The 19910-nt window shown below is 38.6% G+C and overlaps 1 protein-coding gene across 1 annotated transcript in view; it reads left to right on the top strand.

Annotated features, from left to right (window-relative positions):
* sema3c (sema domain, immunoglobulin domain (Ig), short basic domain, secreted, (semaphorin) 3C) overlaps nucleotides 1-19910 on the top strand; it is a 47933-nt gene that overhangs the window by 7573 nt on the left and 20450 nt on the right. Inside the window, exons 3-4 of the mRNA XM_066667461.1 lie at nucleotides 17672-17832; nucleotides 19623-19685. Coding sequence (XP_066523558.1) covers nucleotides 17672-17832; nucleotides 19623-19685 — 224 coding nt within the window. The remainder of the gene's footprint in view (nucleotides 1-17671; nucleotides 17833-19622; nucleotides 19686-19910) is intronic.

The raw sequence follows: 19910 nt of genomic DNA, 5'->3' as shown, positions 1-19910 counted from the left end.
GGAGAGTGAAGAGTGGTCAGAGTTCATGGCGGGTTTGGTGAACAGTGTCTCGTTAACCTCATCCTTCCCTGTTAATCTGAATGACCTACTTACGGAAAGGTCACTATGATAGCAACCAGTTAAAACACAGAGAATGTCTGGGAGCAGGATGGTGGTCCTGGGTCAGCACAGATGTTTTTGAACACAGCAGCAAGTTTGGAGCAAAAACTGTCGCTGACTGAAGAGATAATTCATAGGACAGTTTTGTCCTATAACATTCAACCAACACAATTTTCCAAATAAATGTAATCAATCATTTTATTGGTTCTAAAGTTTAGCACTGGATGAGCTAAGATAATGAGTAAGCATCTTTACTCTAACTAGAAACCAATTAGCAATCAGATCCTCTCTAGCAATCAGATCTCTAAAAGAAGGGATCATTCCCTCATTTGATTCCATTGTCAATACTTAAATATAATTCAGGGTTATGTAACTATGATCATGTTTTGCTCTAGATAGCTCTAGAGCAGCTAAAGTGGAACTGTGTAAAATGTAGAATACTTTGTAGACTAATTAACAGAAATAAAATTATTTGGATACATTATTATTGTACTTAAATCCCTATTCTGGAAGGCATTGCAATTATTTTCCTACTTCTGGTGTTCAGACAATACAGTTACATTAGATGACATAACTAACAGATTGTTCTTTCTCCATGATGCATTATTACAACCTCAAAAAAAAAAAAAAAAAAATCCCAGAGTTTCCACATTAGTATGGGAGTAAGTGGCCAGATGTGGATTGATCTGCCTCTGTGTTTTGTCTGACCTATGGTCTGGAGAAGTCTTTAAGTTGGCTGAGAGAAGAAACACATTTGATGCAATGAATGAAACTCAGCACAGGATTCCTCATGCTCCAAATTTTCCAATCTCTCTCTCTCTCTCTCTCTCTCTCTCTCTCTCTCTCCCTTGCACCCTCTGACAGACGGAAAGGAAAGAAGCCATTTGTCTGTTGTCTTGATATTTTCTTGGTCTGAATATGAAAATAGTACATGCAGTATTTCACATACTGGGTTTAGTGTTTACCGTAATTCAAAGACATGCTGCAAAACCAGTGATGTTAAATCATGACATGTGGTTAAGCAGGTCAAAATGGCACAAGTGTGTAAAGTAGATAAAAGTGTAGTAAGTTTCAAGCCCTAGAACAAGACTAAAAATATTTTTGTGGAATTTATTTGGCACGATTCACCCATTATCTTGAATATTATAAATCAGCTAACACAATTTTTGGCACTAGTCAGTGGGGTATGAGCTTCAGTGTTAGCTCCATTAGCTTCAGAGTCTGGAACTCTGGTTCTCTGTGAGATGTGGAGAGAAGTAATTTGTCTTGATGTTTGCTGTGTCTCACTCTGGTTACAGACGGCTTCAGGTCTCAGGAGGTGAGTGAACTGACAGAAGAGACAGGCACTTTTTCATTTGCTGGATTTAGCTCTAACCATAATTTAAGACATTAAGAATCCCATAATTCTAAATCATAACATACTGTCATATTTAAATATGCACAGTAGTAACTTATACAGCTATAAACATTGTGCGCCTTTTGGAAGCCCAAAGTTGTCACTTCTGACACAGTGTGTCAGAAACCACATGATCAAACCCACGCGGACAACACACAAAACTCCTCACAGACAGTCACCCCGAGTGGGACTTGAACCCACAACCTCCTACTCCAGGAGTTTGTGATGCCCTGTGATGGACTGGCATCCTCTCCATGGTGTGTTCCTGCCACTGCAATCCTTAACAGGATGAAATGATTACAGAAAGCAAATGCATGAATGTTTGAATAGTATTAACAGGAAACTTGCTGCAGTAAAATCTCGACTATTCTGTGAAGGTTACAGATTCAGAAACTCATCACCTAGTGCCCAGTTAAAAACTACAAATCATATACTAGCTGCTCATCAGTGGTCAATTTCTATGCACAGAACTATTCCTTTTTGGGTCTTGGTAGATCACTTAGTGACACTGATGTGGTTAAAAATATTCTTATGTCTATCTGGGGGGAAATTGACTGACACGCAAAACCATCACAAGCCTGCTACTTTGGCATGATGTGTAGGAAGTGGCAGCCTTTATTATTCACAACAGACCAATAGCAGAGCCAGTACAAAATGATACAAGGAAGTGCATATATGCCGAGGTACACTTAGCCATCACGATGCAACTGGCAGAATCCTGACTGAGTGAGGCCAGTGTAACACACTGAAGGTATAAACTCTGTCTACTTGTGGGCAGAACATCTGTGATTGAGACTACCAGGGACCAAGCGAGTAGAGCCCTGTAGAGTGAAGTAGAGGAGAAGCGCCAGACTCCTAACATTATATTTGCACATATCTGTAAGATGATTAGTATTTTAAATCAACCATGTGCCATAAATGCAAATTTCTACAGCCAGCCTTTAGATGTACCTACAATACCTACAGTACCTACAAGTGTTTCTAATAAAGTAGGAAGTGTGTGTTAACCCATAAAATACACGGCTGAAATCAGGTCAGTTTAATCCCTGATTTGCTCCTGTAATTTGGATGCAGGTCATCAAAAGTTTACTGTATTGTTGAGATTCTTTTGCAATGGAAAAAAGCTACTATTTTCCACATTTCTCACATCATAGTTTGCTTAATTCACATCCAATCCACTACCTTTTCACAACCAATCCTCATCCAGTTCATTTGTTCACTCAGATTACAAAGACCCAAACACAGACATAAACTCTGGAAGAGCTAAAACCACTACAGGCTGAAGGAAAAACAAAAGACAGAATGAGGCCATGCTTCTCATCAGTTCACATAAATAAGCTTTCTACATAATTTCTATCCACGTATCTAAATATTTAGGCATCATTTGAGCACATCAGCTGTTCTTTACATAATGTAAAGATTACACTGTAAAATATTTTTAAAATAACATGAATTATAATTTTTTTAGTCTTGCATATACATTTTTGGAGCAACAAAGTATGGGCCAGAGAATTACCAAATGTTTTTTATATAATTTTGTTTTCTATTATTTTGTCCAACATTAAGTCTCGCTGCTCAGTTTCATCTACTGTACCTCATGGAGTAATTTCCTTTTGGTGACATCATTAATAAAGTGCTACATTACACTATATGTTGGACAGTAGGCCAGTACATCAGGATTTACCTAAAATAGAAAGAGCTACACCAGTCAGCCAAAAATGTGTTCACATAGTGGGAAATTGCTTTGCCGCTTTGACAGCGTTCAGTCATGAGATCGTTAGAGACTTCAGGTTCTCCATCAATTTAAAGACTGCAGCTCCACTGCTCTATAGCCCAAGCTATATAAAGCGCTATATAAAGCTCTATAGGCTTTATACCCCTCTACTTGGCATTGGGTGTGATGGCTTTGGACTCATGTGCAACGGTTATATTGTGTCCCATTACATTAATATGCTTTTCTGTGGATAAATAATTACAAGCTCTGTGTATACCTAACTTAGTGTCTGTCTCTAAGGGCCGACTGCAATCTTTTGACACATAATATAATATGCATTTTAAATCTCATAATTTTCTTCAGTCGTCATCAACCGCCAAATCGAATCAACTCTGTAAATACAGTCCCCGAAGAGTCTAATTGAATTTCCATGCAAAACAATCACTGTGAAAAGCGACACCCTTCCAGACACCACAGAGTGGGCTTTTTTAGAGACGGGGGTTGGACATTTTTGAGCCCATAAGGGGTGTTGTTTTCCACATTGAGCAGCTTGTTTTGGGTTTGGCGTCCACCAGATATGTGAGGCATTCTTGGCATTTTGTTGTGAATGTCCCCTTTACTGTTATAGGACACAAACAGACATTCAGAGCTTCACAATGTGTCATATCAGAGCCCAGTGTTAAGACCTTCTGGCTCTTTTAGGTGGGACTTGCTGTAAATAAAAACTGCATCTGCTGCATTTGCATTTATTTTGTAATTTGATAGTAATAACATGAACATTTTACATATGTAATGTTTTCATTCATAAACTTTGAGTCAAAGGTTGACCCAAAAAGTCAATATCCCCACAGCCTTGAAGTATCTTCTTTCTGCATCAATATGGATATTAATTTTCATTAAAATCATCCCAGGGGATTCTGGTCCCCACGATGTGCTGAAAACACACATTTGATACCAGGTTGTGTGTGTGTGTGTGTTTGTGTATGCATATGTGTGGTGAGTTTTTTACCCTGTATTTTTAGCTGAATCACTCAGTTTATTGTGGCTGAGGTTAACTGTGCCCTGAAAAGTTCAGCCTTCAAAGTTTTTCGTTAAAATTCTTAACATACTTCCCTCAAACCCTTGGAAAAGTCCTGTCTCTTTTTTAGATTTTAATCTTAATCACAGCCCTCACCGTTTACAGTGAAAAAAATATCAGCTTTTACTCAAAAGAAGCCATGGCTGAAGTACAACATTCTCCAGATTCTCCTCCTTGGAGATCAGCTCCAGGTTTACAGACGTTTTCTGCCAAAAGTCTCAGTGCTGCAGGGAAACATCCCAGACTTTAAACCTCTGAAACACAGGGATTTGATTAGTCTTTCAGACACTGAAATAAGGTTTGTGTGAGGTTACATTAACATCAGGATAAAAATGAATCAGTTGGAGCCTCACATCCAAAGAACATTCTACTTCATGTAATAATGATGTATTTTAGAGGATATAAATATAATTCAATTGAAAACAGCAGTAAAAAACATAATAAAACTATTGTCAAAAGAGCAAAACCCACACATGCCCACACATGAACCCAAGTTCTTGTGCCCTATACCAAGTGGGAGGAGTTATTAGCATCCAGGGGTTTTCATGTACTGATGTCAGGTTTGAGTGAGGATGCACAAAAATCAGTACAGAAAATCATCCGAGAATTTTATGCTTGATTTAATAACAGTGCATTTCAAAAGTCTTATAACTATATAGTTACATATTAACAACAAATGCAATAACAACATAATTAATAGTGATGTATAGTCATCATTGAATTATTACAGTAATTTAGCTCATAAAAATACATAGGTACCAATTTTACTCATGTAAATTTGTGAGTGTTCTAAAATCTACTACATATTTACATGTAATTACACAACTAAAAAGAGACAAAAATGTCCAACTTCTTTCCCTGCTTTAATAGAAGGTAATGAATGTAAAAATAATCACTGCACAAAGCCAGACTAATGGTTAATGATTTTTCTTTCAACCAGGAGACGGTAAAAAAAACACATATTGTTCTGTCTGGGTCAGAAGGTCATTTTATTGTAGTTATGTGGTCATTACGAGGTCATAATGAGGTCAGGGTGCCAGGGTCAAGTGTTAAGTGAGTGCTGAAAACAGTGGCTGTGTGTGAGAACAGTGAAAGGTAACAACTTTATGGTGCTGTGTTAATAGTTCTGCCCGCGGCTAGTGTTCCTGCACATTAGACCTGTGAATAAATTAATTAATGGAAACACACACACACACACACACACACACACACAGACATACACACGCACTTTATGTTGTGCGACTTTCAGTTCACTAAAGACCCCAGACTTATCCAAACTGTCAACATACTGAAATGCACAAATTACTGTGTGTGTGTGTGTGTGTGTGTGTGTTTGTGTGAGTGTGCATGCATGTGTGTGTGCATGCATGTGCGTGTGCATGGACATTAGCATTGCTAACTAATTGAGTTAAAGCACAGAAATTCTCTGTTGAGCTGAAGAAAAGACTTTACAGCCTGAGGCACTGAAGCTACTCTCTCTCTCTCTCTCTCTCTCTCTCTCTCTCTCTCTATCTCTCTCTCTCACTCTCTCTCTCTCTCTCTCTCACCCCTCTGACCTGTGTAGGCGCTGACTGCATTTCTTTTTGTTAAAAACACAGTCAATCTGCCTCTGTGCTTAAAACATTGCTCTACTGCTTCTGAAGGTCAGATGGAAATCATGGATTTGAATTTGACCTCCTCTGTGAATTATTGATTTATTTAAAGTATTTGAGAGGCTGCTGTCAACTTTTACCAAAAATATTCCCTAATTCTTCATGCAGACCTTAGGCTGAAATATGAAAATGCTCCAAAATGTGTCATTTCTTTGCATGCTTTTCCATGGAATTTGTAAACAATTTGTATGTCATTAAATGATACAGATTAAAATAGCTACAGAACTAGAATAGCTCAAAACTACAGAACATAAAATGCACCAAGGATAACACTTTGATGAACACAGAGCTGAGTGGTTAAGAAGAAAAAGCCCAGAAGTATCAGCACAGAGCTTATTAATGATCAGTGAATGTGGAAGTTTGTTAAGAGTGAAATTGTTGGGAATATTTTAAAACCAAGCAAGTTTTGAGAACAAAGTGCATATTCATGTAAAAGATGTAAACACTTTTACAGGGACTGTGGGACGGATATATATTAAGACAATGGAGGAAAGACTAGGGTTGGCTTTCAAGGTCCCATTCAGTTTAAAGTACCCCTGAAGGATGGAAGATGGATTGCGATCATCTTTGAGTCTAAATGTCTGGGTTTATTTTTACTGTGTTATGTTCCCGCCTTTCAACCGGATCGACCGCAACATCTGCCACAGCTGTATGTACACCTTTCTCTCACATTTGGATGTCTAAACATGGACAGAGTCTGCCAAGAGGAAGGAAAGAGGATATTACCACAGTCTAACAGCCTCATACCATCCACACATTTGAAGCGGCTGTACAGAGAGACAATCAGTGTAAAGCACTTGGAAACTGAACCATATGGAGCTACTGGAACAATAGGAGTCTTATTATAGTTATTGGATATATGTATTGTTGTTATTATAATGTTAACCAAAATAATGCTTCACTTTTAAATACATAAATAATCCATTCTTTGAGGACAAGGTGCCAGTCCATTATGTCATATCAAACACTCACCCATTCATGCTCTTACCAGTGGGCAATTCCACACAGTCAACCAACCAACATGTGTTTTTAAACTGTGAAAGGAAACACCAAAACTTACATAGGGATTGAACTTAGGACTGTGAGAGAAATGCAATGTTGTCTAAAATGCTAAAAGTTTTCCATTAAATGCTATAATGAAAAATGCTAATGTGGCTAACAGTGAATAATGGTCTTTTTTTTCTCATTATGCAAAACTGTGTGATTCTTTAACCACCCCCCGTACAAATAGGCAGTGAGCTAGTTACCTAAACGTATATGAGATAAATCTATCTATCTTTCCGATCTGTTTGCTCTTCCCTGAAACCAGACAATCAGCCCCCAATATGGCACACAATGCCAAAAAATAAATCATGTGACTGCAATCCATGAATTACCCAATATTGCTCTCCTATTGAGAAGAGCCTACAAAGTAAAAACATGGCACAAGATCAGATGTTCTATGGTTTGATCTGATGTATAATACAATTACTTTTTTCTGAAGTAATGTTTTGTTTTTTAGATAGAATCAGGTTTTCAATTTGAATACAACCAGTTAAATGATTTCTTACCATAAAATCAATTTTTACAGTGAAGGTCATATTTATGTTCCGAGGGCTTGAGTTACCTGGCGTGAGTCAGTGACAGGTTAGGAGGAGAGCAGCTGCTAATTAGAGCTCTGTGATAGTGACAGTGACCAAGAGCTGACGGATAGAGTTTCAGCTCCATCAGAAACCATTACACACCAGCAGGAAAATACAGCACTGAAACCTAACCTAGGGAGTGAGGGAGAGCATGAGAGAGGCAGTAGGGCAAAGGTTGGTGAGAGGTGAGCACATCTTTGGTGTCAGTTTTAGTTACCATGAGAAATCAAGAAAAGTGTGTCCATCAAACCTTTGGAGAGTTTTGTGACACATGACTAACATAAAAACAAACAAAGAAACAAAAATGCCCTTAGCGTAAAACCTAAATCTAACTATAAACCTAACCCTAAACCTAAGCTCCTAAGATGGTAAGAAGCTGTAGGATATTATTTTGCCAATCAGGTTAAAATAACTTTCTCTATGTGATTTTACAGTGTTCTGTCTGTATTTTTTCTTCATGTACAAAACAGACATGTTTAATTTGTGACAATGGTTCCCCTAAAATACCTTTAATTCACAACGATTCAGAAATTGTTTTACATAAATTCAAATCTCAAAAACATTTAAACTATTTTCTCTATCATACGTTTCCCTGTCTTTAGTTTTACGTTGGATCTCTGAGACTAATTTAATTAAAAGTGGTGGAAGCCTATACACGCCAAATAGTTCGGTGCTAACTGCACGTCTAAATCCTCAAACAGATGGTGGAGTTAGAGGTGTTTGGCATGTTTCTGTGTCCCGAGAATGAGAGGTCAGCTCTGATGACTTTAGCACTGGAGGTGACAAGCATTTTGACTTTAGACTTGAGGCATTATGCTGACAAAGGAGCATGCGTTTGAAGGTGTACAGTGCTATTAGTGTACATAAAGTGGAATTCAGGTCTGTAACACCAAAATAAGCAAGTATGCAATTTTTAATTTTAAGAAATTTCTAATTACAGTCTGCACTGTACATTGTACAAAGTACTGTTCATTTCATTGTATTTACTCTGCAAAAGAGGCACTGTAAAACTTTATCAAAACTTCTTTTCAAATTGGTCTTGGTGTGTTTTAAATATACAAACACTTGGCTTGATTTTAAAAGTTGACACTGTCACTATAGCGTTATTCTCAAACTAACACTGCTACATGTCCACACATACCTGGATTTTTTAAAAAACTGTATCATTTCCCGATTCATTTACACTACCAGTGTTTTCAAAATATCCCATGCTTGCAGGATTGTGTGGGTTTAAATTGTTATAGGATTAAATGTACATGATAAAAAGTGGCTACGCAATACAGCAACGTTTGTGCGTTGCTTGGCAACAGTCAGTTCCAGAATTTTTTGTGTGGGTAGAGACATGTATTAAAACTATTAAATAAACAAATTTATTGTGGCTTATTGATGCTAGGAAACAGTGTCTTTTGAATTTTTGTATAAAATATCACACTTAAAGCCATGCTGTTGTATTGATAATCAGCACAGCTGTTACCTTCAGAACTCATATTCAGCATAACAGCACCCCCTCTCTATTGCTTACGTTTCACACATTTCAAAGTCACATTTCTGACAGATGAATAAACAGAGGCTTACTATATAAAGAAATGGTGGATGCTCTGTGGTGATTGTTCACATTGCTTTGTCTATTTCACACTTCTAAAATCTGCAACTAGTTTGAATCAGAAAGCGACACTTGAATCAGGGATTTTTTTTATGTTATCTTGTACTTGTAAATGAAAACATTCTTAAATTTATCACGTAATATCCATATCTGTCCATGTCATTCATATCTGTAGCCCGATCAGTGTGTTCCAAACTGACTTTGGAAAAGACTGACAGAACATTTTGTGTGTGAGCTGTGAAATAAATAGCAACTGTTTGTTTGAAACTTTCATCACACAAGTGGTTCATCTGTGAATGTATGAAATACATGAAGACATTTGGTCAGTGTTTGTGAATGCTTTTAGTCTGTGTGTGTGTGCGTGTATGTGTGTTTGTGCGTGTTAGTAATACAGAAGCTAGTGTAGGAATGTGTGAAATGTAAAGTGGACAGACAGTCTGACGACCCAGCTGCCTCTTGGGTGGTCCACATCATTCCTGATGGTTTCATGCTTCACCTGACCAAATTATATTTCCTCCACCAGAAATATTACCTGTCAATCAGCCAGAAAACCCCTCACCCTCCACCTTGCTTACACTGTTTTTATTTTATTTTTTTCTATCTATTGTGCTAGTATTCAGTCACTCTTTTAAGGGCCCAGTGTCTTCTTTTTAATTATAGATTATTTGAATATTTTTTTTCTTTTTAAATGCCCTTTACCTGCCAGTGGAATAAGAATCTCAGGATAAAATAACTTTTTTAAGTTTAACCTTTTTAAAAGAGCAAGTCGAAGTGTCAGAAAATATGTTTGAAAATCTATAATACTCTTATTCATAATATCATAATGAGAACTATTAAATATACTTACGGATGATTTTACTGTATAATAAGATTCCAATTTACACCAAGCAGGACACAAGGTCTGTCTGTTTCCACTGAGGTGCACATTGGTCTTTGAGTAAAGTGAGAATATTTAGGTTGCCCGGACAGTGCTATAGGGTCTAACACTATGTGTGAAATTACTTACACACTCTTTAAAAGAGAGTATCCAAGCGAAACGAGGCCAACAAACTGCACCATTGTTTGACTGAAGCCAAGTGGCGTTTGGCAGGGCTTTAAAGTCAAGTCTTTACGGGGCGACCCCTCTCAATCTTGAGAGAAAACATGGATTCTGGGCATCTTTAAGACCCTACTTAAATATTTGTTGAAACTGGTGACTTGGCTCCGCCCATCAGTCTCCCTTGGCAACAGCTTGCATCAAACATCCTAACTAGGTTAAAAGGAACATAAAAAGGCTTAATTTGCATAAAGCTAAGGTATTCTTATGGGCTTTTGGAGTCTAGCCAGTGGGAGGGGGACACCAATAATTGGATGATGGCCCAGCCATGGAGAGTTAATGGAGTTTGGAAGACTTGGGCTGTTGAATTGTTCAGTGGAAAACAACTTCTGTCAGCAGGAGCCTACAGTCAAATGCTCTCATGCTGTGTTTAGTGCTACCAGCTTCATGTTTTTATTAAGTTCCTCATTAAATGTTTAAATTTCTGCACTCTTTTTGTAATTAGAGGCCCACAGTTTTTAATTCTCAAGGCCCTCCTCACCCATTGAAGCAGTGCAAATCACATTGAGTGTACCTTAAACTATATAACAGTTTTGCAGGTGTTAATAGATTAAAGGGAATGTCTGTGATTGTGGAGAAGCGCAATTCTCTATATCTGTTTACATTCAGAATCTCCTCATCTTTTAAGGTGGAACTGTGTATTTGTGGGGTAAAAAAATGAAAAGTTGTTTAGTTTTGTAGCACTTTCGGTAATGCTCTTAGCCATCTCCTAAGTTTGGAGACTTTTCCACCTTCAGTGATCCGAAACAGCAAAAGTAAGTCAATACTACCCACCTATGTAACAGGAGTAGAGCAATATCCTCATCTTGGTTTGTGCTATTCAACATTCTCCATTGTCTAAAACACACCAGATGCCTCTGCCTGAGAGAGAGAGAGAGAGAGAGAAACACCATTTGTATATAGCATGAATAAGTCAGGCCAGGGTCACACTGGCAACAGCACAAACAAAGAAGCCCAGGTCCCTCTGTCCCCCCAATTTCCACCAGCTATTCTTGGGGGATGTCTAGATATTCCCAAATCAGCTGGGAAATATAATATCTCCAGCATGTCTTGGGTCTACCCCAGGACCTCCTCCCAGTTTGCTGTGCTTGGTTTATGTCTAGTGGAATGCTTCCTTCCATCAGCTGTCCAAACCACCCCTACTGGCCAGCACCTAACCTGGATTAAGTGGAAAGAAATAGATAAAGATGATGAAGATGATTATGATGAAGACTGTCCAGTCTAAATATATCTTGCATTGCATACAGTTTATTTAAAGTTTCTATTTGTACATTACTGCAGTAGAAATGTGTGCAAGTAATAACTTTACTAAGGAATAATTATTGGTTGCTGGGTCGGCACAGGTAAACCGATGATGCACATTTTGGCCTCCTTCTTCCACTACTGTGTGAGGGTTGTGCATTGGTTTGCATCAATATACCTTATGCTGAACCACACTTATGCCCACCTTGGAGCCCAAAGGTGGTCACAAGCCACAGACTAAGTACCCCTATATTAGTGAGATTTTTGAGTATAGTCCTTATTTAAATTGAAACATAGCGGTGATGTTGTGGGTAAGTATCAACAGCAGCTTGATGTGTTTCTTGTTGATAAATTATGAATTTTCTGGTTCAGACTGAGTCGAGTGTGTGTTTTGTAACTCCTATAACCAGCCAACAGTGCACTAATGCCCTAAAGGAGGTTGGGTATGGATTTCTCTTTGTTTCTGGTGGGCATTTTGTTTCACATGTTAAACACGTTGTTATAGGTTTGTATAGTATCATGTGTGTGAACAGCAGAGAGAGAGAGAGAGAGAGGGGGAGAGAGAGAGAGAGAGAGAGAATAGAAGGGAAGAAGAGTACTCCTGTTCTACTCTATCTCTTTTAATAATGGATGGTAGAAGAGTCTCAGACATACACAAACTACTGTAGCAAATGTGCTTCACTGCTCTTGATAAGGAAAAAAGTAGAGAAAGATGAATAGAAGTGTCCTTTCTACATGTGCAGTGTGTGTACACTAGAGTGAGAAACAGGAAAACACAAACACTACAAACACTACAGAAATTAAGACAGAACAACTGTATTCAGCCATTTATGATGCACTCAGTTAACACATAGGTTCAGTAACGCACACAATGTTTGTATAATCTCCACACAAAAACATGAAATGCACTGCGATGCTAGAGCAGCTACACATGAGCTTAACATCGCAATGCTCAGTGCCATGTTTTGGCCACAGAGGTTAAGCCTCACAGCACTGGACTGCACAAGTGGAACTGTGTTCTTTGAAGTGATTCAACTCCGTCCAATACTTCTGGGAGTTGGAGTGGTCTTTGAACCGGAACTAATCACCCAACATCTGTCCCAGAAAACACTACGTTTTTTTGGGACTGTACGCCATCAAGTCGTTACAGAAATGTTCCCACAGCTGCCCATTGAGTTGTAGTATGGGCAAACCCCTCATTAATGCCTTTAATTTCAGAAGATATGATCAGGTGAGAGAAAGATGGGAAGGAGCAAAGAGGTGAAGACAGAAAGAAAAAGAGAGGGGGGAAAAGAGAGGGATAGAAAGAAACGGTTACGAGTCTCTAGATGTTCATCTGCGGTCCACTTCCTCAGTCCACTGTGGTCCATTACACGGCTGGCCGCTCTCTAGCCGTGTGTTTCATTTTGAGGGAGAGCTTTCAGGGTTAAAATGAACCTGACCACATCAATAATACAGAAACCCTTTCCCTCAGGCTTCTGTTTGTTTCACCAATGCAAACTGGACAAAAGCCTCTTTTATTTCCTCCAGCTGGGTGGAGTGTGATTCATTTCACTGCTGTGTCACTGTTAGTGTTCCTCTCTGAGTGATAAAGTCATTCAGCTAATGTGGCTCTATTCCAATCCATATAGTGATCAGGATTAGACAGTTTGCACTCAGTGCCCATGTTATTGGAAATGTTCATCTTTAGAGAGTGTAGAATATAGATTGATAGGTAGGTCTTTCTAATAAAGTGGCCAGTGTAAGGAGATAGAAAGCTGGTGTTTCAAATAAAGTGGGCAGTGTGTGTGTAAGTAGAAAGCTAGTATTTTTAATTAAGTGGCTGGTGTGGGTTTAAGTAGAAAGCTGGTGTTTCTGAAAAGCGAGAGGTGATCTGAGCTGGTTGTTTTGCATGAATATGATTAGGAAGAGACAGTAATACTTGCTATATGTGCCACAGTGACACACTGAGTGTTTATTTGTCCGTTTAGATTCTGCTGTAACTCCCCAAAAATTCTGCATAGGGAATTTCAGCCAACTCACCATACAAGGCGAGAATGCGAGTTAAACTGCTTTAGTAAGGTTGTAAAATAAGATTAACAGCTACTCAGCAGTTTTATTGGAGCTGGATGGTGCTTTACTGGTCTCTGTGCCAATTCTCTGGTGGAGGTGGCTTTACTGATGTCACTCTGACTCTAACTCATTGGAACCTCACTCCCTCCTCCTCACAAACCACCCACCACTCTTCCCCACCCCAACCCAGAGAGCAACTACTGTAAGAACCCAACCACAGAGTTACAGTCAAAACCTCAGCCATGATCTGAAATATCACAGTCAGATGTAACACTTTGATCCATAATCAGTAGATAAAGTTACATCTTTACAATGTTAATATTATACAGCAAAGTAACATTGCATAATTTTAAACAGCTACTGGATTAGCCTGAATTTGAAGATATTAGGTAAATAAGCAAGTCCATCTGAGAATATTTAATAATTTACAAATACTTTACACGTCAAGGAAACACACATTTGTATATAAAGAAAAGCAATTTAAGGGACACACAGGCAGCTCCATATAAGCCTAAGTTCACCGTGCTCAATTTCGGCCTACATCATAAAATGTGTCGGTTTATTTATACGTAAATTCTACCCTCCGTTCCTTTTTAAGAAAATGATCTGTGACCCTGTCGTACCAACAAGGCGTCTTTTCTAGGGACTTGACTAGTGTCCTCTCAATGGCCAGCAGAGCTAGGCTGCTTAAACAGCCTTGGCCCATGTGAAGTGTGTCCGCCTGTGCTCCCATGGATCTTTACACCAAAGAATCGCTGATTCGCTCATTTCGCTGTCAATCAAAAAGGGATTCAGCCTCAGACAGATCATCCAATCATCATGCAGAAGCTGAGCGTCCGGGCCTGCCGAGGCCAGCCCACTGCCCCATAGACCCCCAGAGACACTGAGCCCAGCATTTATCCAGTGACTCGTCTCGTTTTGCTGCACTTTGCTGCTTCGCTATTGAACTCCGTGGACGCTCAGCATCCGCACTGTTTAAAGCACTGTGAAACTGCGGGAATGATTGAGAGAAAAGCTGCGTCTTTACCAGTGATAAGAAGCTGATTCTGAACAAAAGTTGAGCGCGTTGTAGTGCATATTTATTCAACGACATGTACACACAACAGTATATATTTGATCACTTATTTTTTTACATTTTAGGGGAAGCTGAGCTTCCCTTGCAGTCTTAGAGCAATCGCCACTGTGCTAAGCATATGCTAGAGGTTACTAAAGCCTCTCAGTAGTAGGTTGTGGAGCACTGTACATGGGTGCAGATGGTGACTGTGGAAAGACTGAACGGCCAGCTGAATGCAGCCGTTCACTTCTGTAAACAGATCTTAAACAATCTCTATAGGAATAGTAAGCCATGAAATGGAACTAGAACTTAGTCATGTGTGTATGTATATAAACCATCCCATACTTCCAGGATGTGTTGGAATGCCAAACTAATCAATACCTACCCACACTGGTGTTTATGTTGTTTATTGTAATAAACCCCTCACAGCAGTGTCCTGGTATTAGTGACAAAATAAAGCTGAAGTTTCTATTAAAGTGGTCACCTGGTGAAATGAGTAATTTTCACTTTTTAAACACAGAGCAGCCCAGAAGGGAGACGCCCATATGGAAGACGTCCAGTGGGCTTCCCCTTGTTGTGATTCCTGGAAGAACTGGTGACAAACAAATGTCCTTGCCACTTTCTAACCTCATCACCAAAGAACGTGGTTAAACCCATGACTAATGAGGCCCATGTGCCTGAAGATGGATTTGTTCAGTATGATCCAAACTCTCACCACTGATCCCATTTCAGGAGTGGTGTGGAATAACAAGTGTATATTTCCACTGAGGAGAGCGGCTTTGATTTGTGGTGTTGAGTAAAGATCCAGAGTCAGTTTTGGGTCTGTTTTGTGTCACTGGCTTCAGCTTGTGTGATGGAGCAAGAGGCAGCGTTTTTGTTCCAAAGAAAATCTTTGTCAGAGTTTAGCTTTCTTTTTAAAATTGGATTTGGTTGAGGTTTTCTGAGTGATTTAATTTTCCACCATTTCACCAAGTGGAATTATTCATCACCAAAAGGAAGAATAGATTTTTCCTCTCAACTCACTCATAAACACAGGCTCAGATAAAAACACCTCTTTTGGATGGATGCTTATTCAAAAGGGGAATTTCCTTCTTATAGACCCCACAATGCCCCCTAATGTGGAACAGAAAACTATCCTTCTTCTTCTTCTTATGAATCTTCAGTGACCTTTGATTCATAAGACAAATTCCTCATTCTGAATTCTTTATGTTTCACGTATATTACTTTATTTTATTATAGTTCCTCCGATGGTCACAGGTGCAGAAGCACCTGGTCATGTTTGTGTGGGGAATACTGACTCAGATGCTTTTGTGTAGCATGGGATTATGGCTGATTCATCACTTTCAAAGTCTGAGGTTAGGGTAGGAGGATAGTGAACTCGCCAGGATTCTCCAGAGAACATGAGTGTGCATTCATTTATTTGTGACGTTTTCTCAGTTTCTTTTAACCCACACTCAGTTTCTTTTAACCCATTAGACAGAATGGATGGATGTATCCATCCATTCTGTCTAATCTATTCAAAAGAAAACATGGAATAACATGATATAAACCTTTACATACATCAGCAAACCAGAAAGTTATTTTCTCCATGGTAACTTCCAGCAGAAAAATAAAAGAACCTCTAAATTTGATGTGTTTATTATTAGTCACTGCAGCTGGAAATTATTTAATTCCTGGAAAATCCATAGTCTTATTTAAATTAGGGTTGTCAAGTGATGACAATTAATTACCATATTCTTTTACACATTTAAAAGCTTGTATATACTCAGAAGGAAAACATAAGTCTAAAGTCAGTGATAGAGCTCCATCCAATACATTTGGGATGATTTGGCATGCTGTTCTTTATCCAAAACTAATCATCTAACATCAGGTTCTGATTCACTAATGTTCTTGTGTCTGAATTCTATTAAATGCTCACAGAATGATTCACAGAATTAGAACAAACCCCCCCTAATGTTCCTTTCAAAAGTAATGCTGAAAAAAGCACGTTTTAATCCATTTTGAACTTGACTTTTCCAAGTATGTGACTTTATATCTAATCCCCTCCTCATAATATCCCCAGGAGAGAATATTGTAAATGTCTGGAAGTATATATGTAGTACCCGTATGTCCTGATGAGGTATAAAAACCAGCGTTCAGAGTTCTGAGTGTGATTTGTATGGGCTGCTGAAGAATGGAAAGCCCTTTAAAGTAAATGGTGGGAAAGATCCATAGGCTTGGTATTGAAGTGCTATAGTAGTGAATACAGGGCGACGTTAAAGCATCCACAGCCCCAGGGAGAGAGAGGGGCTCCATACACCATCTCTCTCTCTCTCTCTCTCTCTTTCTCTCTCTCTCTCTTTCTCTCTCTCTCTCTCTTTCCATTTGTCAGTTAGAAAAAAAACCCAAAAACTATGATGAAGGGTATGTGACTTTAACTGGATTTTCAGAACAACACGAGCAAACAGACGCAATAAGGGTTCAGGGGACTTTTGAAAGTGAAAAGGACTATGATAAGAGAGGGAGGAGAAGGAGGAGAGGAACAGAAAAAGTGAAAGAAATGAAAGAGTGCATCCATGTGATTGCAGGTTCTTTAGAGACTGAAAGCATGAGTAATGAATATTCATTAGCTTGGCTCTTGTTGCCTTTGATGGTATGTTGAAGAGCACTCAGTCTCTATCTGTGTGTGGGTGTTGCGAGTGTGTGTGTCTGTGTGTGTATGTGTGTGTGTGTGTGTGTGTGCGCGCACCTCTGTGTGTGCATGTTGGCATGTACTTATACTGAGTAATGCTAAATAACGTCTTGAAGATACTACCTAATACATAACAACACACACAAACCCATCAATAGGGCCTTCTAAAACCCTCCAGCCCACCCTTGGCATTGGGCATCCTAATGTTTAGGATCTTGTGCAGCTCCTCCAGAGAGTCCCATATTGTTTCATGCTTTTCTCATTGTCAGTGTCCACAGCACATGCACTTAGAAGTAGAGGAATTCACTTACGTTAAATGGTATTCACAGAATAAAGTAACCAATATATATATAAATAAATTGCATGTATTTTTGTCTTTTGTTTTTAAACAGAACTGCAGACAACCCAGTCCTTTGAGTTCTACACACTGTCAGAAAAGCCTATGGACTACAGGATCCTATATATGGATGAGGATCAAGACCGAATGTATGTGGGCTGTAAAGACCATGTTCTATCCATGGACATCAACAACATCACTCAGGGGACACTAAAGGTCAGAACAAGACTGTTAATGTAACATTTTGATGGTCGTAATGCTTTAAAAACTGCTAGTTATCCACACTGCCTTGTCACTTTATGAGAAACACCAACGCCTCTGGTGTACAGTTACAGAGTGTAGCTCATCTGCTTATTCACAGATGAACTATTTCTTTCCTTTAATGGCCAGTAAAACAGTGCCTTATCCACTTGTTTAACACTGTAGTAGAAAGTATGAGATTTTCTGTTGAAAAGCATCAGTGCACTGCACTGGTATTGCATTCTTGACCTTGGTGTCATGAATAGATTGGATGCACATGTAAAAGGGGAGCATTAAAAAACAGCTTGTCCCTCTGGAGGGTGTAGTTACAGTGTAATTACTCTCAGGGGCTTTTACTCTGTGTGATGGTGCAATTAGAGTGGTAATTGTCAGGTAAAATGTGGATGAAGGAAGAGAGAAATGTGTTTATGCTTTTCCCTGAGGGAAACTTTCTACTGGAGAGAGATCCATTAATGAAATGACAACAGAAAAACCTCTTCATTAAAAGCCTGGAATAAAATGACTCCATTAGATGCTACTGATGGTAAATGCCTGTAGTCATGAAAATTGTTCTTAAAAAGGGCTTTCTACAGGGATCTTCCTGGATTTTGAACTTAAACATAAAAGCATTTCCCCTTTTACATGTTTTTTTTATGATCATTAACAGACTGTAATACCAAAAGGCTAGAATGGTAAGCATAAGAGGGTTTTTAATAAAGTGGCCAGTGAATGTTTTAGTATTTTTTAGTAATATTATTAATGGAGGGAATTTTTTAGTATTACACACTGAATCAGAAGAATCATATTAATAGATTTGGTGGCATAAAACTCTAGTTGTCCTTTTTATCTGTTATAAACCTAATAGAACTGAATTCTGAGAGATTCTAAGTGGCACAGCTCTGTTGGTCGTATCATCGTGAGATTGCAGGTTTGATCTCCAGCGATTCCAAAGCTACTCTTAACTGAGTTTAAGAGTATTTAAGGGATGAACCTCTCATTTCCCCATCATTTAGTGCAATGTTGGGCAAACATTGGCACTTAATGTTCTCCTCCAAGCGCGCTGAGTCCCAGAGGTCTTGTGTTAGCAGCAGTTTGTAAAGAATCTTAAAGATTTTTATTTGTGATATTAAACCTTGTATATCACACAAAAATTGCAATTTAAATGCTTTTTCTGGTTCATGAAAATCATTTATGAATTTGCATGTATATATAAATTTACAAAAATTTCTAGTAGATTTTCTGACTTTGATTACAACAATAGTTTAACACTGAAATGAAAGAATAAGTGAGTAAAATATGCCCCAAACACAATTAATCCAAGTAATTTGATGTGTTTATTTATTTATTTTTTTAAATTAACTGGCCCGGGGTACATGTGTCAGGTTAAAGGAACACTAGGTAAGATTTGGTATTTTTGCTCTTGGGCTTCCCCTACAGTTGCAGAGTTTAATTCAGTTTACAGCACTGTCCTGATATTAGGGGGAAGGTGGAGGGATAGAGGGTGGTTTCCCACCCTCCTCCAAAATTACATAGTGCAGTTTCTGCAGTGTTGAACAAGTAGTATCAACAATGGAGGCTCAGTTGTCCCTATTACAGGTCAGTGGACTATCAGCATGATACTGAAGCTGTAATTATAAGGTAAAAATACTACGTAGTGTTCCTTTAATACAAAATTATGTTTGAACCTACTCAAATATGTTGGTATTTTATTACTTTTTTTTGACATTTCATTCTTCATGGTTGATATCTTCTCTTGTTTCTCACAGTTATTCTGGCCAGCGTCCACCACTAAGATTGAAGAGTGTCAGATGGCTGGAAAAGATCCCACAGTAAGAGAGAGTGCTGATAAGCTTTAACTCCCACTGTGATATACAGTAATTGTGTTATGGTGTTGAGTTATTGTATTACTCATTTGTTTTGTTGAAGGCTAACTGTCCTCCATATAGGGCTTTTAGGGCAAAGTTTTAAGATTACCTGTAAAGAAACAGAAAATGATCAGTGCATTTTCAGTACTGTTCAGATGGGATTAAACTGGGATAATTTCCTCTTTTATA

This window comes from Hoplias malabaricus, chromosome 4 (genome assembly GCF_029633855.1).
Source record: "Hoplias malabaricus isolate fHopMal1 chromosome 4, fHopMal1.hap1, whole genome shotgun sequence".
NCBI classification, from domain to species: domain Eukaryota; kingdom Metazoa; phylum Chordata; class Actinopteri; order Characiformes; family Erythrinidae; genus Hoplias; species Hoplias malabaricus.
The sequence above is the reverse complement of the archived record's forward strand: the minus strand, read 5'-3'. Positions and strand labels throughout refer to the sequence as shown.